The sequence below is a fragment of the Myripristis murdjan genome, chromosome 7 (genome assembly GCF_902150065.1).
Source record: "Myripristis murdjan chromosome 7, fMyrMur1.1, whole genome shotgun sequence".
NCBI lineage: Eukaryota > Metazoa > Chordata > Actinopteri > Holocentriformes > Holocentridae > Myripristis > Myripristis murdjan.
Genome location: NC_043986.1, coordinates 11,760,389 through 11,777,087, shown reverse-complemented (window position 1 = coordinate 11,777,087; position 16,699 = coordinate 11,760,389). Strand labels below are relative to the sequence as shown.

Genomic DNA, 16,699 nt, shown 5'->3' with positions numbered 1-16,699 from the left:
GTACTGCTGTATGTACAGGATGTGTACTGATCTCTTTGATGTTTCAGCCAGGTGATACTCGGTAATGATTTACCAGCTACATGATCTGAAGGAACAGAATATTTAATATGACACAAACAGGCACACCGGTTAGCAGGTTTACTGAAACTACAGATACTAAAAGCTTTAGGGGTTTTAAAACCAGCTTCAGATCCACTTGCCTTTGACAACATGCCCTAATGGATCACTTTACACCCTCAATGAGAGTGACTGATAACTGATAACAGCCATTTCTACAATAATTTCTTAGAGCCACTAGTTAATGTTTGCCCTGTGTGCACAATATTTACCCAAGGAGTGGTTTAGGGGCAGGAAACATTCCTTCACACGACTTCAGGCTCATTTCAAAAGGCCTGAGAAACATGTCGTCGAATGAAGGGGCAGGATCCCGTCCATGTTGTGAAAATCTATCTGGTGCAAAGTGGACATGTGGTTTTGTACATGCATACATCACAACATCAAGGGTGCAGTGAGTGGTGAGTGACACAGCAGCGTTATTTCTTTGCAACAATAGGTGGCAGCAATAACCTGCTGAGTTTTCTGCAAGGCAACGATGACAGTTGAAATTTCAACATACTGCGTGTGTGTGTTTGTGTGTGTGTGTGTGCCGTGGCCTCAGGGAGCACTGAGTGTCTGGAGGCAGACTGAGTCAAGACAGCCCAGAAGATGAGCACCGAGCCTTTAACTCGCTCTGAGGTGTTTGGGCAGCTCAGGAGGGAGCTCTATGGAGACCAAACATCCAGCCACTCTGACACGCATGTTTTCATCATACTTGGAGCCTCTGTGAGTAAAACCTGTCAACTTGTTGCAGTATGACATGAAGAATAGGACACTTCTCTGGTGTGTTTTTAAACTTAACACTTGTACTTTGTGACTAGAAAACTAGATGAAAACTAACCCAACCTAAGTTGCTTAGTTTTATCATGGAAAGTCTTTTTGTTTGTTTTAGCTGGTTTATTCAGTCCCCTGGGAGATCTGCGCTTCCTAGACTTCCATCCACTCTGAATTACAAACATTGGTTAAAAAGGCTGTTTGAGAGGAGGGGTTTGGGCTCCAAAGAGTTTACACAAAGCCTCAAAGGGGGAACAATTCAGTAGGAATATCGCAGTGTGGTGACTGTGTGTCAGTGAGAGAATGAGAGGGTGAATGGAGCGCTTGTTGACTGAAATGTGCTGCATCTACTTTTTCCTTTGTTAAGAGAGGAAGGGATAATTTTGGGGTGGGTAAACATTTTGTCTGACTGGTCTTGACTGTGAGCCCAATACAAATCTGTTTTTTTTCTTTCCTCTCCATTTTTTTTCTTCAATACTTGTAATTCATTCAGTTTTACAAGAAATCTCAGAAATTGCAAAGTCTTGCACAGTAGGTATGTTGAAAGCTCTTTGTTAACTGTGGGTGGTGTTTTATCTTGTATTACCCAATGTTCAATCTATCTGCAATACATTCTGCATGTCACCCCACATCACTGTGACCTGGCATTTTTTTTTTTTTTTTTTTAAAGTTTACTCAGTCTTGGACTCTGTTCCTGGCTGGCATGACAGTCTCAGTGGTCATGAGGAAGGGTTGATAAGATTTTCTTTCTCTTCTGTCACTATTCCTGTAGGGAGATCTTGCAAAAAAGAAGATCTACCCCACATTGTGGTGAGTAAACAAGTGCTTCTTTTAGCACATTGAAAGACAAAAATAAAAGTTTGTTTAAAGTTACTTTTGTCATCTCATGTTTCCTGTAATCATAATGTATAGGGGCTGACCCTTGACCAATGTTTTGCATCACTGCTGTTGCCTCACTGTCTCTGTCTCCTCTCTAGGTGGTTATTTAGAGATGGCCTGCTCCCAGAGGAGACCTACTTTGTGGGATTTGCCCGCTCTAAGCTCACCGTAGAGGACATCAAGACAGCATGTCTGCCTCATATGAAGGTACAACACCAAAGAATGCTTCTTGTGACACAGTTATCACACAGTTATCTGAGTAGATACAGAGACAATAGGGAGTTTTAGCTGATTACACTGATGGGATTAGTTTGTAATGTGTGTTCAGGTATTGATTTGGATCTGTTGTTCCTTTTGTCTCAGGTCACCGACCAGGAGGGTGAGTGTCTCTCAGCCTTCTTCAGCAGAAACTCCTACCTGAGTGGCAGATATGACGAGGGCAGCTCCTTCGCCCAGCTCAATGCCCATCTGGCGTCCCTGCCTGGCGGCGCTGATGCCAACCGACTCTTCTACTTGGCGCTGCCGCCCAGCGTCTACCACCATGTCAGCTCCAACATCAGAGCCCACTGCATGAGCTGCAGGTCAGCGTCTGTCCGCTACAACCTTCCCACACACACATGATTAAATCAAGTAACAGATTTTAATGTTGTTAGTATTACAGGAGTAGTGTTGGGGTTTTTTTATTTCTTTTTTTAGTGGGACAATTACTGTGTTTGTGGTGCATGTTGTTATTGGAACATAGGAGTCTCCTTTTTTGTTTTTCTTTATGGATATATACTGACTATGCATCCTTTATATTATTATTTTGGAATGGTACTATTGGCTTTGAGGGGGGCGTGTAAGATATTTCATATTTTTAGTGTTTGTATTATGTCCTTTTGGGTTGCCGTAGGAAGAGTGTTAGTTGTCTTCAGGAAGAGAGAGTAATTAAAATTTTGGTGGTTGACGTTCAACTTGATGCTCCCTGTGTGTTTATTAGTTTTATATGCTACCACTTAGATTAACCCGAGCGGTTTGACTACAATAATAATAAAATGTACACATTTGAAAACACATCTACAAAGTGGGTCACAATAAAGAGCAATAAAATTCAAAACACAAATCAATAAAACAAACAGAAAAAAAAAAAAACTCACAGGAGCTGATAAATTAGCTATAGTAAAATCTAATAGTGATCAAATAAATAAGGACGAAAGTAGAAGTTTAAGATCAGCTTTACAGTAAAAGTAATTTTTTAGAAGAAATGTAAACGATGCTACTGAGTATATAAAGCTACTCACAAGGTTCCACTTCATACAGATAAAAGGTTAACCCCCTGTTTGCTGACAGCTGCAGTGAGCCGTGTTTCTCTCCGACAGAGGCTGGAACAGGGTGATCGTGGAGAAGCCGTTCGGCCGGGACCTGGAGAGCTCGCAGGAGCTGTCAGCCCACCTGTCCTCCCTGTTCACGGAGGACCAGATCTACCGCATAGACCACTACCTGGGCAAGGAGATGGTCCAGAACCTCATGGTGCTCAGGTACTGCGGTCCAAGTCAGTCTCAAAAGCAGTGGAGGAGAGAGTACTGCAAACTGCCCCTCCAGTAGAAGTACTGCGGAAAAAATCTACTGAAGTAAAAGACAATGTACTCCGGAGTTACTTTGTCAAAACCGAAACCTTGTCAGGTGTGATCTTTTCCGTGCGGTTATAAAAGTACAAAGCAGATTCTATTAAAGGGGCATTGCGCAAAATTGCCGAACGTTGATTGAAGTGAAGACTCTGTAGACTCGCTGATATTTTTCCCTTTTTCTCTCCTCACTTAATCCACATTTTGGTGAGTTGTGTGTCTAAACAGACCGCACTTCCATCATCCATCTGCAGTTTTTCATGGTGCACTTGTTACTGGAAATTTGGAAGTGACAAAAAAATATAACCAACAAAGTAGAACCAGATTTCCTCCAAACGGTTCCACAACCTGTCACTGATCGTTTGTTCTCCGTGATGGATATGTTTTAAAATGTAGTGAAGCACAATGCTCAAACAAAATGTATTTGAGTAAAAGTAAAATTACTGACTTTAAAAAAATACTGCAAAAAGTAAAAGTACACAAAAAGGTACTCAATTACAGTAACATGAGTAAATGTAATTAGTTACTTCCACCTCTGCTCATAAGTAATTAGCTTTGTACTGATGCTTTCAAGGGTCTTTATCATCAGTATAGACCTAAAGTTGTAATAGAGCACCCATCCTCCTCTATCTGCTCTCCACAGCTGAGTGTTTTATGATATATACGGTGTGTTCTCTCACTGCCAGGTTTGGAAATCGCATCTTCGGTCCCATATGGAACAGGAACAGCGTGGCCTGTGTGGTCCTCACCTTCAAGGAGCCATTTGGCACTCAGGGCCGCGGAGGATACTTTGATGACTTCGGTATCATTCGGTGAGAGACAGAGGCATCATTAAAAGGAAATACTACAGGATATGCCCCCCCTCCTGGGTGTGAATCACATTTTTGGCTTCCTGATTTGCACTGCAGTTAGGTCAGTGGTTAAGGTGAGAGTGAGAGTTGGTTTAGGTGGTCCAAACTGAGTTAAAAACAAACACGATATGCAGGCCTAGTATTTACCGTCATTAAATCAGCTCATTGAGGAAACAATGAATGAAGTTATCTTGTGCCAGTAAATAAAGTTAATTTGTCTTGATTCTGTTTGTTTTTTCTTCCTAATCTAGTGATGTCATGCAGAACCATCTCCTCCAGATGCTCTGTTTGGTTGCCATGGAGAAACCAGCCTCCACCAGCTCGGATGATGTGAGGGATGAGAAGGTAAGACTGATGACGGTAGGAAACAGTGGATCATGGTTTTGCAGCGCAGTTATGTCATGACTGTTCTGTTGTCCTGTGTTCTGTGATGGGCTGCAGGTGAAGGTGTTGAAGTGTATAGCTCCTGTTGCCATGTCGGATGTGGTGCTCGGTCAGTATGTGGGCAACCCTGATGGGGAGGGCGCCTCCAAGCTAGGCTACTTAGATGACCCTACTGTACCCAAAGACTCCTGCACGCCAACCTTTGCCACCGCAGTGCTCTATGTCCAGAATGAGAGATGGGATGGTGAGGCTTTTCAGACTTTAGTCATCCTCCTTTTTTCCCCTCACTGTCCTTTGGATTATTGCATTAAGCAGTCGGTATGCTTCACCTTTACATGACTGCTCTTCTGTTTTTCTCTCTCCTGTTTTGGCTCTTTATGCATCTTTCTGTTTTCCACGTTGGTCATCACACGATGCATTCAGGAGTCCCCTTCATCCTCCGCTGCGGTAAGGCTCTGAACGAGCGCAAGGCAGAGGTGCGTCTGCAGTTCACCGACGTGCCAGGCGACATCTTTGGTGAGCGCTGCCAGAGAAACGAGCTGGTGGTGCGGGTGCAGCCCGATGAGGCCATCTACCTAAAGATGATGACCAAGAGACCGGGGGTTTACTTTAGCCCCGAGGAGACTGAGCTGGACCTCACCTACAAGAGCAGATACAAGGTACCACAGGCTCACACACCTTAAAATATCCATCTCAACATGTCATTTAGATCCTGCATTCAGTGCTAAAATTTTATTTTTGTTATGCTTTAGTATAAGGATAATGTCACTTGATTCAAGACCTTGCTTAAAAAAGGTTGATTTGCAGTGGAATTATTTCAGCCCACTGGCAGATTTTTTTCTCCTCTAGTTAAAAAAAAAAAGGTTTTAAGACTCAATTTTAGTTAAATGACTTGTTAATTAAGATGGACATTTTTGCAGTACAAAAAATTTTTATGTGAAAATGGAAGCAACCCTGCCGTAAAAATGGACTACATGCATAATCACTGCTGCAGTGACAGTGTGGCTGGCATGTCATCCTACAGGATGTGAAGCTCCCAGATGCGTATGAGAGACTGATACTGGACGTCTTCTGTGGCAGTCAGATGCACTTCGTCCGCAGGTCGGTATTACATGTACTATAATACTTCACTGTGTATGTATTTTGACATAATGGAGTATTTTCACCTGAATCATTCCCGCTTCTGTGCCAGTGATGAGTTGCGTGAGGCCTGGAGGATCCTCACTCCCCTCCTCCACCGTATAGAGGAAGAGAAGACACGCCCCATCCCCTACACATATGGAAGGTATTGGTTGTCTGGTCCTTTGAGACACAGCATTGAACACATATGAACTGATATAAAATAGTAAACTTATCAGATTTGCCCTAAAAAGAATCAAAGAGGGCTGCTTATTCCTAGTGAAGGCTTAGCTTATGAAGACTGTGACATACAGACAGTTTGATTACTGTTGACAAAATAAATCACTCGGACAAAAGTGTCTGCTAAATAGTGATACATTGTAATGAAATTCAATGCAATGAGTTTTTGTTTGCTCCTGTCTGTCTTTTCCTTCCCGGTCAGCCGCGGTCCAAGCGAAGCCGATGAGCTCGTGAAGAGGGTTGGATTCCGCTATGAGGGAACATACAAGTGGGTGACGCCCCACCCTTGATGTGCACATAAACACTGTAGTAGGCATGTTTACAATGAATAAAGCTCACTGCAGCCACTGCCGTAACACTGTTTTGATTTCCACTGCATGTGTAACGAGACCACTGCTTTTCACCCTAATCATTCAGAACGTGGACATGAAAATCATTCGGGTTGCTTGATTCCTGCAACTTTTTCACCTGTAAATTACAAATTTCTAAATAAATCGTGGTTTACAATCCAATGATATGGTGCCAGCACTTTTCTTTTTTTTTTAACAGGCCATACAAGAGAGTGTACAGGGCAAAACTCACTGCCAACATTATTATTTTTTTTGTTTTTTTGTTTTTTTAAATATAATATTATTGTAGAATAGTTTTTGGAATATTTGCTTGCATGTTTTGTTGACATTAGAATGACATTAAGTATTAGAGTGACATTTGAACCTTAGGCAAAGAGTGCAATCAGCAGGCTGGCATTCACATTCAGCACCCCACGATGACAGCGGTGAGAGAGACACCGACACACAAAGCAGCCACATGTAAATTTTGTTTTGGAAAAATATTTGCACCAGGAGCATTTGTTGATTTTGGCACAAAGACCTGGGAAAATGGGGACACACAGTTTCCTGCTTAATGTAAGAGAGACTTTCAGGTAGGTCATTTTTTACATTAAATCAAAATTGTTGAGAATTATGAACAAACACAGTTGTGCTCTGATATTTAAGCCCTCACAATGCATGACTACTCTACTCCTCTCACCATGCACTTCCCTCTGAGCCGTCTGCTGCTGACTGATGCTGTTTCCCTCTACCTGTGTCTGTCTACCAGGTACACGGCCTAGCTGGGGTGCTCCCACCTACACACACACACACACATACACACACACTACTTGAAGCACCAGCCAGACCCCAGAGGACCAAGTGAAGTACAGAGGATGAAAGACAAGCATGATGCAGCTGATGTGTTTTTACTGTACGGTGTGACTTTACACCATGATGATAGTGATGTCATGACATTAGGCTGAATATGCCATTTTGATCATGCTGAAAATACTTTTCAAATATTATAGCTACATGGGTATTTTTCTTGACTCGCACTAAGAAAACGTGATCCCCCTGCAATGTGTTTTGGTTTTTTTTTTCTGACAGAAGGCAGAAGTTGTTCTTGCTTATAAGTCAGTGTTCATGATACCTCATGTTGTTAAGTCAGTCATGGTAATCACAACAATAAAGTGTACTGGAAACAGACTTTTTATTGTAAAAGATATGTTCACGCAACAGCTTTTTGGTCTCTACTGGCATATGCCATGTTTTCACAGACTGGAAGCTCAAGTGAACATCAGTTCAGAGGCATAAACGACACATACAGTAACAAGTCTCTAGGCAAAACATAAACTGTTTTGCCTAGAGATCATACATCCTGACTGAGTAATGTGTATTGTAATTTAGTAAGTGTTTTTATCCAAAGTGTCATGGAGCCGTATGTCAAACACACACATACATTCAAGAATAAATAGTCTTGAGCTGATTGAAATTATTGCACTGTCGAAAACCTATAAAAGTGCCTGAAATATTAGGAATTCTTTGGTCAACACTGACAGGGATATCCTGAAACTGATGGCTTGGTTTGTTACTGGGTTAGTACGTTCACGTGTTTGCCTTTCACTCCAGTGACGTCGTTTTTCTGTCATCAACTGCGACCGAAGTTACACAGTTGGTTAAGAGCTGTTACTTGTGCAGGATGCATCCTGTCACACGTGACTTTTTCCTCACTGCTGGCTTGTATTGGCAGCGGCTCCGTCCTCGATGCCCCGGGCGTAAAGACGCACCAGCTGACCGTGGACCCTGAGGGGGAAAACATGGTGCTGCTGTCAACACACAGTCTTAGAAACCTGGGACCTTTTCCTACCTGTGCCACGTGGTTTTGACACTTCCCTGTGTCACACTATAATTCAGCTATAATTAAGAATTTTTCACTTGTGGACATATGTGCACAAGTGTGTATTGCATATGTGTATTGCGAATTTCCTTCGGGATGAATAAAGTATCTATCTATCTATCTATCTATCTATGTACATTGGGATGATGATAATATGACATTACCTATAACAAGTATAAGCTGGGTGCATTAGCTCAAGTGACCATCTGATACTGTGGTGACTTATATTTTCACTCCACAGTATGGATGGTTATCAGGGATGGGATGATATATGGAAATTAAATATATCACAATGCAAAAATGTCACAATATATATCATGGGGTGGAAAAAAATAATCGTGAATCATTTGTTACATTTTATTCTGCTGTAATGACAAATGAGATAGCTTATCACAATTTCACAAGCCTGCCACTGAAATCATATATATTAGCACTTTGTAGTGATATTTTTAAATTGTTTACATTCTGGTAGGCCAATGCCACTGCTAAAAGGATTTGTGGCTCAGAAATAAACACGGTTGGTAACACTTCAGTTGAGCTGGCCGTGAATTTCATTGTAAGGTGATAATTAGCAACTTATTTGAAATGTACATTAATTTACATCAAAATTTATCGGAAACATAAACTTTTACTGTATCACCAAACTCATTCTAGATGAATATTTCAAAACCATTAGATCATAAAAATGGAACCAGGGTTGCCACTGGAATTTCTGGAATATCATGAAATCCTCAGACTGTGTTATTACATATTACATATTTTTCTGCACTAAAACCGAATAAAACTCAAGAATTCAATGCAACTTTTTCACCTGTAAATTACAAATTTCTAAATAAATCGTGGTTTACAATCCAATGATATGGTGCCCGCACTTTTTTTTTTTTTTAACAGGCCATACAAGAGAGTATACAGGGCAAAACTCACTGCCAACATTATTATTTTGTTTTTTTTTTGTTTTTTTAAATATAATATTATTGTAGAATAGTTTTTGGAATATTTGCTTGAATGTTTTGTTGACATTAGAATGACATTAGTTATTAGAGTGACATTTGAACCTTAGGCAAAGAGTGTAATCAGCAGGCTGGCATTCACATTCAGCACCCCACGATGACAGCGGTGAGAGAGACACCGACACACAAAGCAGCCACATGTAATTTTTGTTTTGGAAAAATATTTGCACCAGAAGCATTTGTTGATTTTGGCACAAAGACCTGGGAAAATGGGGACACACAGTTTCCTGCTTCATGTAAGAGAGACTTTCAGGTAGGTCATTTTTTACATTAAATCAAAATTGTTGAGAATTATGAACAAACACAGTTGTGCTCTGATACTTAAGCCCTCACAATGCATAACTACTCTACTCCTCTCACCATGCACTTCCCTCTGAGCCGTCATCAGCAGTTCACATCATTTGGACTGTTCAGAATGAGTTTAGTGACACAGTAAAAGTAAAGGTATTGAGGTTCAATCAATTTTGAGTTAAATTTGCAGGCCACTAAAATTGTTACCACATGATTTTGCACAGTCATACTTTGTTATTATTGAACTGTCCCATCCCCGGTGGTTATACGTGAAGCAGTGATCCCTCACCTGCAGAGGAGCTCGGTGAAAGGCAGAATCTCTCCGTCGCAGTTCCACACGGAGACGGCCGGCGCCTTTCTGCAGCACAGACCACACAGCAACGAGCTGATCCCCTTCTGGTGTTTGGTCACTCCTCTTGGTGCCAGGTGCTGCTGGGATCCATTACTGCTCCTGGTCTCTCCGTCCTGCACATGGTGGCCCTCTTTTTCATTTACTGCTCCACTCATCCCTAGTTTCTCTTCGTCGTCCTCCTCCTCTTCTTCAGGTGAGGGTGAGAAACGAATGGCCTTCACTCGGTGGACCTCGACAAACGGCAGGTCAAACTAAAATAAAATAAAAAAGAGGCTGAGCCATGCAACAAATGATACTTGAATCCCTTTTCCAAGGTCATTACAGTTTTATGTTTTTAATTGGTTTTTATTTTTATTTCATTTTGACTTTTTGTTTTCAGTGTCATTTTTATTTGTTTTTAAAGTTTGGATTTTTTTTTTTTTTTTTTTTTTTTTTTTTTGAAAATGCTTAGTTTTAGTTTAGTTTTTATTAGTTTCAGTGTTAGTTTTAGTCTTTTTTGTAATATGGGGTGTTTATCGGGGCAAGATTCAGAAAGGTCAGAAAACGTATTGTGTAATAAAAATGACAAAACATCAGACCATTTTAAAAAATGTATTCACTTAGGACAGATGAACAACCAAATAAACTGACCAAGAAAAAAACTAAAAACATTTTGTCTATAATTTCAGTTTCTTCTAAAGACACAATAAAGTTTCAGTTAGATATTGTTTTTTGTAAAGCCTTGTTTTCATTTTTATTTCAGTTAACAAAAAATGTTTTTTCAAATCTAGTTTTCGTTATTTCATTCATTTTCGTTAATGATAATAACCTTGACTCGTCCAATACAAAACCGTACCTGGTCTTGTGTGGTTATGTGCCTGTAGAGGAACTTGAGGAAGCCGAGCGGGTGCGTGTCCCATACCAGGATGAGGTCGGCTGTCCCGTCAGCCAGGTGAGCAGAGGGAGAAAGGCCCAGAGGACTCTTGGGACACGAGCTGGACATACAGGTGAGAGATACACACCTGAACCTGCCTTTCACACTCACCCATTCACCTGACGAGAGAGAGAGAGAGGATGGCGCTTTAAAACCAATGACAACATAAACATGACTGATGACTGTAAATATATGGCAGTGTGTGTGTGTGTGTGTGTGTGTGTGTGTTGTCACCTTCTGAGTCACTACTGAACTGGCTGAGGTGGGAGCTGTACAAGGAGCCTGAATCGGAAGAGTGGTGGAAAAGCCTTTCAGTGCTTCTTGAACACACGCTGCACCTACACACACAAACATGCGACACAAAGCTAGTTAAATTACAAGCTGCTTAACCATGACATCCATTCATAGGTGCATCATATCCTGCAGCTGGAGGTAGTTATCCCAAACAAAGCGGGAGGTGCTCTCACGCTCAGAGACACAAGAGTCCACGAGGCTCTGGTTCGCCTTTCTTCCAGATCAAGTTCCCCTTCGTTGCCATGGCTGCTGCCCTCCTTAGGGTGCACCCTCTACCTGAGCAGGTGGTAGCGGTTACAGTGTCGCCAAATGTGAACTCAAACCACGTCAGTGTCACTCTGATGATCATGATCAGGAACTGCCAAGGACATTTTGTCTCATTAAGAATGCAGTAGTGCATCCTTAATGGCAGAAAGTGAAAACTGGATTAAAGTCATGATCGGTAAAAATGCTTGGATAAATAAAGCCTGAGATGGAGAATGGTGTCATGTCATCTTTTACTGCCACATTTCCAGGTCTCGCAGATTGGGTGTCAAAACGTAACAGGACTCCATCATTTCAACAAGCTCACATGTTGCCCAGGGCGTCTTCCTGTATTGTTATAAACACTGCCACCTTGTCCTCATGTCGTCTGGGCCGCTGCTCTTATTATTATCCTTTCAGACATGATGACTCACTTTGGCAGTTATAAGAGTCCCAAGGGGCTTAAAAAACACCGGTTGCCATAGAGATACTGGAAGGAGCATACATAACAATCTCATTGTGGTGTTGTTGTGAGGATGAGCTCTGCTTTACCTCGCAGAGCTGAGTCACACTCACACAAACCGTGGGACTGATGTCATGACCACTGATCATCAGTTCATCGTGACCATAATAATGTCACGGTGTCTTTATACACACCCCTTTTATGTTGTTTCTTATAAAAATACAGTGATTTACCCTGAGAGGCAGCGTGTGTTGTCCCTGGGGCTGGACAGAAGAGGGTCTGCTGGTAAGTACTGAACTACGCCTGCATAGCTTCGGTTGCTCAGGTACACCGTAGCACCTATGGGGAGAAGAAGGAGGGTGCAAAGCCTGAAAATACACAAAAAGTATAATCACACTGTATAAAAAACACATAATGAGGGCTGTTCTGTCATGACAGAAAGGTAAAAAAGGTATGGATGTAAGGATGTGTCCTATGATTTCATGGCTAAGGGTCACAGTTTAAGAACGGACTCCTAACTTTTATCCACCAATTCCAAATACCCACTTAATCCTATCTATGGTCATGGTGGGTAGAAGCCTATCCCAGCATGCATTGGACTGAAGGAAGGGATACACCCTCAACAGGTCACAGCACATGGCTAACACATAGACAGGATCGGGGTGAGATTCAAATCCACCACTTTCTTGCTGAGAAAAAAACAGCACTAACCTGTGCTGCTATGAGGTTTAACATTTTGCTGAATAGAAATAAAGAGATCTGGTGGAATCCAACGAAACATGCCATCACGGCCAGTCTCTCATCTGAGCCGTGACGCTGCGCTGTACCTGAGTAGTCGTATCTGAGAGGTCCCATCCAGCGATGCTTCTCACTCTCAGCCAGGACGTCCCCGTAGAAGCCATAGCCCAACAGGGACACAGAGTAACGCACCACAGCAGAGGGGTTGTGGACTGAGCACACATCCAGAGGCTGGGAGTCTCCTGCACGGTGTTATGGGAGTGAGGAGCACAACATGGATTAGACCAGGGGCTTTCAAAATTTGTCAAACCCCAAAAGTGACTTTCATTAAGCTGTGAGCCTCATGGGAAGTGGTTTTGTGCTGCATGGACCCTGATATGAGAAGATATTTTGTGTTAAATTGTTTAGATGTCACACTTGAACGATGACAAACTGTGAGAAGGTGGTGAGATTAAAACATAATGTTGAAGAAATCACTCATATTTATTTTGTATTGTCATAATTTCTAGAGAATTAAATAACAGAAAAACCACTGAGTTAACCTTAGAGTTGGCAAAGGTGCTCAGGTTTCCAAATGCATTATTTACGCAAAAATAATGTAAAATAGCACTTTGCTGTTGAGGTAAGGATGAGCAATCCTTTCTCACCAATGATGATGTGTAAAGCTGAAGTAACAGGGTCGATGACTCCCACTGTGGCGAAACACACACAGTCTGTAGAACCTGCAGAAACAAGACAACAGTACAATAACATCTGTGGCATTCAATCCCAGATTTAAATATACATGCAGATGATTAACAGCATTTTCCTTACCTGCAGGAATGATGCCAATATGAAGCGGACAGGGCTGTAAAGCCACGGTGGGATCGTTCTCAGAGAGGCCCGCCTCTTGCTGTGTTCGCCCAATCAAACCGTGCAGCACTTCGCTGAACATGCCATCCCCGCCCACACACACCACACTGTTGTACACAAACACAAGACTTTCTGTTATGAAGTCACCTCCCAGCAGGCTTAGCAGCTGTAATCCTCTCATACCATCATGTTTACGCGGCCATGCTGACACGTCTTACCCGTCGAAACCTGTCAGGTCTTTCTTCAGTAGGTGGTCTCTGGCCTGGTTTGCCTGGACAGTCACTGAACAATAAATTTGACATTGGAAATTATTTGTAGGCAGCATGTCAGTTTTATTATCTTTTAAGTTATAAATCAGCCTCAAATCAGTGAAGTTCCTGCATAAACAATCATCCACAGACACCGAATCCCTATCACCCCTGACAAAAAGTCAAGTTCCTCACAAGGATCAATGACTGTGATTGTTGTTTCCTACCAATTACATGAGAGTTGATACCAGCCAGCTCAAACAGAGGGGCCACCAGAGAATGGTAGATCTTTCTTCCTCTCCCCTTTCCCCCAAACGGGTTAATAAACACCAACAGCCTGTGTGGGCGCAAGGGACCTGCAGGTGATGGACAGACAAAGAAAAATTTAGGAGGACCTGACAAACTGCAGCATATTATTGGTAGATGATTTTAACAAAATCAAGCATTCACAGATAAATCATGACCCATTTAGAACAGGTAAAAGCTACAAAAGTCGGCCTGGTGTCCCGTCCCGTCTTACCGTGAGTTTTGAGGGCGGCTCTCAGGTGTTGTGTCCACTGGTCCCTGAGGACCCGACTCGGGCAGCTGAACTGGGTCCGGCCCAGTCTCCATAGCAACCCATAGGAACCACCACTGCTGCTGCGCTTCACATAGAAAACTAGAACGGGGTGATAATAGAGATGCATTCATCTTCCATAACTATTTATTCCTAATCAGAATTGCATGCATTGAGACAGACTGAAACATATGAAGAAATGCCAGCATGCTCTGGTGTACTGTGAGACAGTATAGACTTATATTTGAGTAAATTGCGGGTGTAATTTTGATGTGCCGCGCCCTTCATGTTCTCACAGCAAACACATAAAAGGTCTGCAGTGCTTAAGGCGGTGGTGGTTGAGTGTTTGGTAAAGCTCTGTCTGTAACCTTGGGCTGGTTACATATGAAAGTTTCCTTCAAGAAACTCACCTGTGAAGTCTTTGTCAGTGTCTTCAACACACTTCTGGGGTAGGATCTCCACCTGGCCCTCCTCCACTCCAATCACCTCTGCAACAGGCACTGAAACTTCAACCACACACAAGGAGAGAGCAGATTTCAGTGCATTTATTAATTTTTTTCCCCTCTGTGCATTGAGGAAGGTGCTGCAGGCAATGGAGAGAGATCATTAAAGAGTGGTACAGCGGTCTGTGATCCACAACTAGATAAATATCAGACGTTTAGAGTCGTGGCTGTAAAGACAGGTGGGAAAGGTGAATCTGTGTGTCACACAACCCTGAACAAACAGGAGACATTTCAGTGATCAGAAGAAACACACAATACACTGTACAGTCATGTGCTTTGAATACTCTTAAACTGCTTGAGTGAACTCACAGCAATTGCAGTGTGTGTGTGTGTTGTGTGTGTGTGTGTGTTGTGTGTAAGCCTCTATTACCTCACTGTTTTGAGTAAACAGTCTGTATAGTGGCCTGTCTTGTCTGTGTTGTTTAACTTGTTCCTCACCTTTGCTGAAGGCAGTTGGGCTAAAATAAGGCGATTCCCTCCTCGATACTGTCTCGCCTATATAATGATGTAACAAAAATATGAACTATAGCCAAAGTTTGCTTGGTGTGTTATGGTAAAAGAATGAAAGAAAGATGACTTGATCTTATCTCAGCTGTAGGGCATTTTTTTGAAGACAGGTTGGGTGACTTTCCTCAGGTACAATTTGTAGGTGCAAGCAAATGTTTTCTCTCTCTCTCTCTCTCTCTCTCTCTCTCTCTCTCTCTCTCTCTCTCTCTCTCTCTCTCATGGGTTCATGTGTTTTTTGCTATTTTAATTAATTTCATTCTATTTTCATAGCCTAAATAAGACTCAAGGAGCAGCCTGATTCACTCACCTGTTTTCTTATCGCGGTTCTTATCAACCTCAGTCCAGTTGAAATACCAGCCCGTCAGCACCGCCCGGTATCTCTTATTTCCGACCCACAAACTTGACTCCAGCCTCACGTCTGTGTCCATCCTACATCTGCAAATGTCCATTAACAATCGGTGTGGCGCTTTCCTTTTCCTCTGTGATCACATTTTCCTCACCCAGCCTGAATCTTGGCGAATTAAACCCAGTCTGATCATGTGGATTATTTGAGATCTGATCTGATAGCTCATCAGTCAACACCAAACGGTCAGAATCTCCTTATCTTTTTGCGTTCTCCCTGTGTCTCAGTCGGATATATCTTCATCCGATTATCATCATTTTTCTGAGCTTCCCCTGGCAGGGAGTGAAATAATGCGAGCAGCGGCTGCCTGTCTGACAGGTGTAGCAGCGTTACCCGTCTCCTCCTCAAGTCCGTCCCTCCCCGTTGACACCTGCCGCATTTGTATGTTGCTTCACCTGCCAAATTAACATAACCTTCAAGTGTTGGTTTTCTCAACATGTGGTTAAGAAAACACCAAGCCTTTCCAATGCACCAGTTACAGCTGCACTAATGTGTCATAAAGCCGAGGCTATGGGACATAAATGATGATGACTCACTTTAGAGAGCCACAGATAATAATAATAATAATAATAATAATAATAATAATAATAATAATAATAATAATAATAATAATAATAGCATAAATGGGGCGCGTTATGATTTGGGGCTGGGGCCAAAACTCATGTAGGGCGTCCAGGGGGCCATCCTCCCTCAAGGGATATTTTGGAAAAATTTGGCCTTTTTTTCCCCCCAATATGAAAGTATACACACCAGTTTTCTACACAAAAAACACTTAACTTTGTTATTTTCTGTTATCAATGTTTAACGTCTCTAAATACATGATTTATGCGGCTTTTTTGCTTCATATTTAATTACTTTTCCCACGTTAATGGGAACAAGTGGAAGTGGGTAAACATGAAATTAATATGATGTGTGTTTTCAATGTTCTGGACACATTCTGCATGCATCAGTGTTTCTTTGGGGTTTATTTGACCCCAGGCTGTTTTAGCAGCATAAAACATAGAAGAAATATCAATGTTTTACACAAACCTGTTTGAGCTGATGATTTGAATGAAGCTGAGGAGCTATGAAATGCCATTTTTGACTGTCAAGAAAAACTTCCCTCTGCTTTAGGGCCCTAACATAACATAAGCACACCTGTAGTCATGTGAGGACCAGTTAATGTGACAAA

The 16,699-nt window shown here is 42.0% G+C and overlaps 2 protein-coding genes across 3 annotated transcripts; one reads left to right on the top strand and one right to left on the bottom strand.

Annotated features, from left to right (window-relative positions):
- Nucleotides 1-129: 129 nt before the first annotated feature.
- LOC115362205 (glucose-6-phosphate 1-dehydrogenase-like) lies at nucleotides 130-6,328 on the top strand. Of its 2 annotated transcripts, XM_030056051.1 has the most exons (13): nucleotides 788-822; nucleotides 1,364-1,405; nucleotides 1,643-1,680; nucleotides 1,848-1,956; nucleotides 2,113-2,330; nucleotides 3,108-3,266; nucleotides 4,040-4,165; nucleotides 4,456-4,549; nucleotides 4,646-4,832; nucleotides 5,012-5,247; nucleotides 5,613-5,689; nucleotides 5,781-5,873; nucleotides 6,150-6,328. In XM_030056051.1, the coding sequence occupies exons 4-13, from the start codon at nucleotides 1,951-1,953 to the stop codon at nucleotides 6,235-6,237; spliced, it is 1,284 nt and encodes a 427-aa protein (XP_029911911.1). In that variant the 5' UTR covers nucleotides 788-822; nucleotides 1,364-1,405; nucleotides 1,643-1,680; nucleotides 1,848-1,950; the 3' UTR covers nucleotides 6,238-6,328. The 2 variants fall into 2 exon arrangements, with proteins under 2 accessions (XP_029911909.1, XP_029911911.1); XM_030056049.1 differs by lacking the exon at nucleotides 1,364-1,405 and having other exon boundaries at nucleotides 130-822.
- A 1,112-nt stretch (nucleotides 6,329-7,440) lies between these two features.
- LOC115362042 (ceramide kinase) lies at nucleotides 7,441-15,822 on the bottom strand. The gene is made up of 13 exons (XM_030055811.1): nucleotides 15,433-15,822; nucleotides 14,526-14,621; nucleotides 14,080-14,217; nucleotides 13,787-13,915; nucleotides 13,530-13,593; nucleotides 13,273-13,418; nucleotides 13,107-13,181; nucleotides 12,549-12,701; nucleotides 11,955-12,060; nucleotides 10,956-11,059; nucleotides 10,644-10,840; nucleotides 9,746-10,059; nucleotides 7,441-8,061 (listed from the first exon to the last, which is right to left on the bottom strand). Exons 1-13 carry the CDS (start codon nucleotides 15,572-15,574, stop codon nucleotides 7,986-7,988), a joined length of 1,740 nt encoding a protein of 579 aa, XP_029911671.1. The 5' UTR covers nucleotides 15,575-15,822; the 3' UTR covers nucleotides 7,441-7,985.
- Between the last annotated feature and the right edge of the window lie 877 nt (nucleotides 15,823-16,699).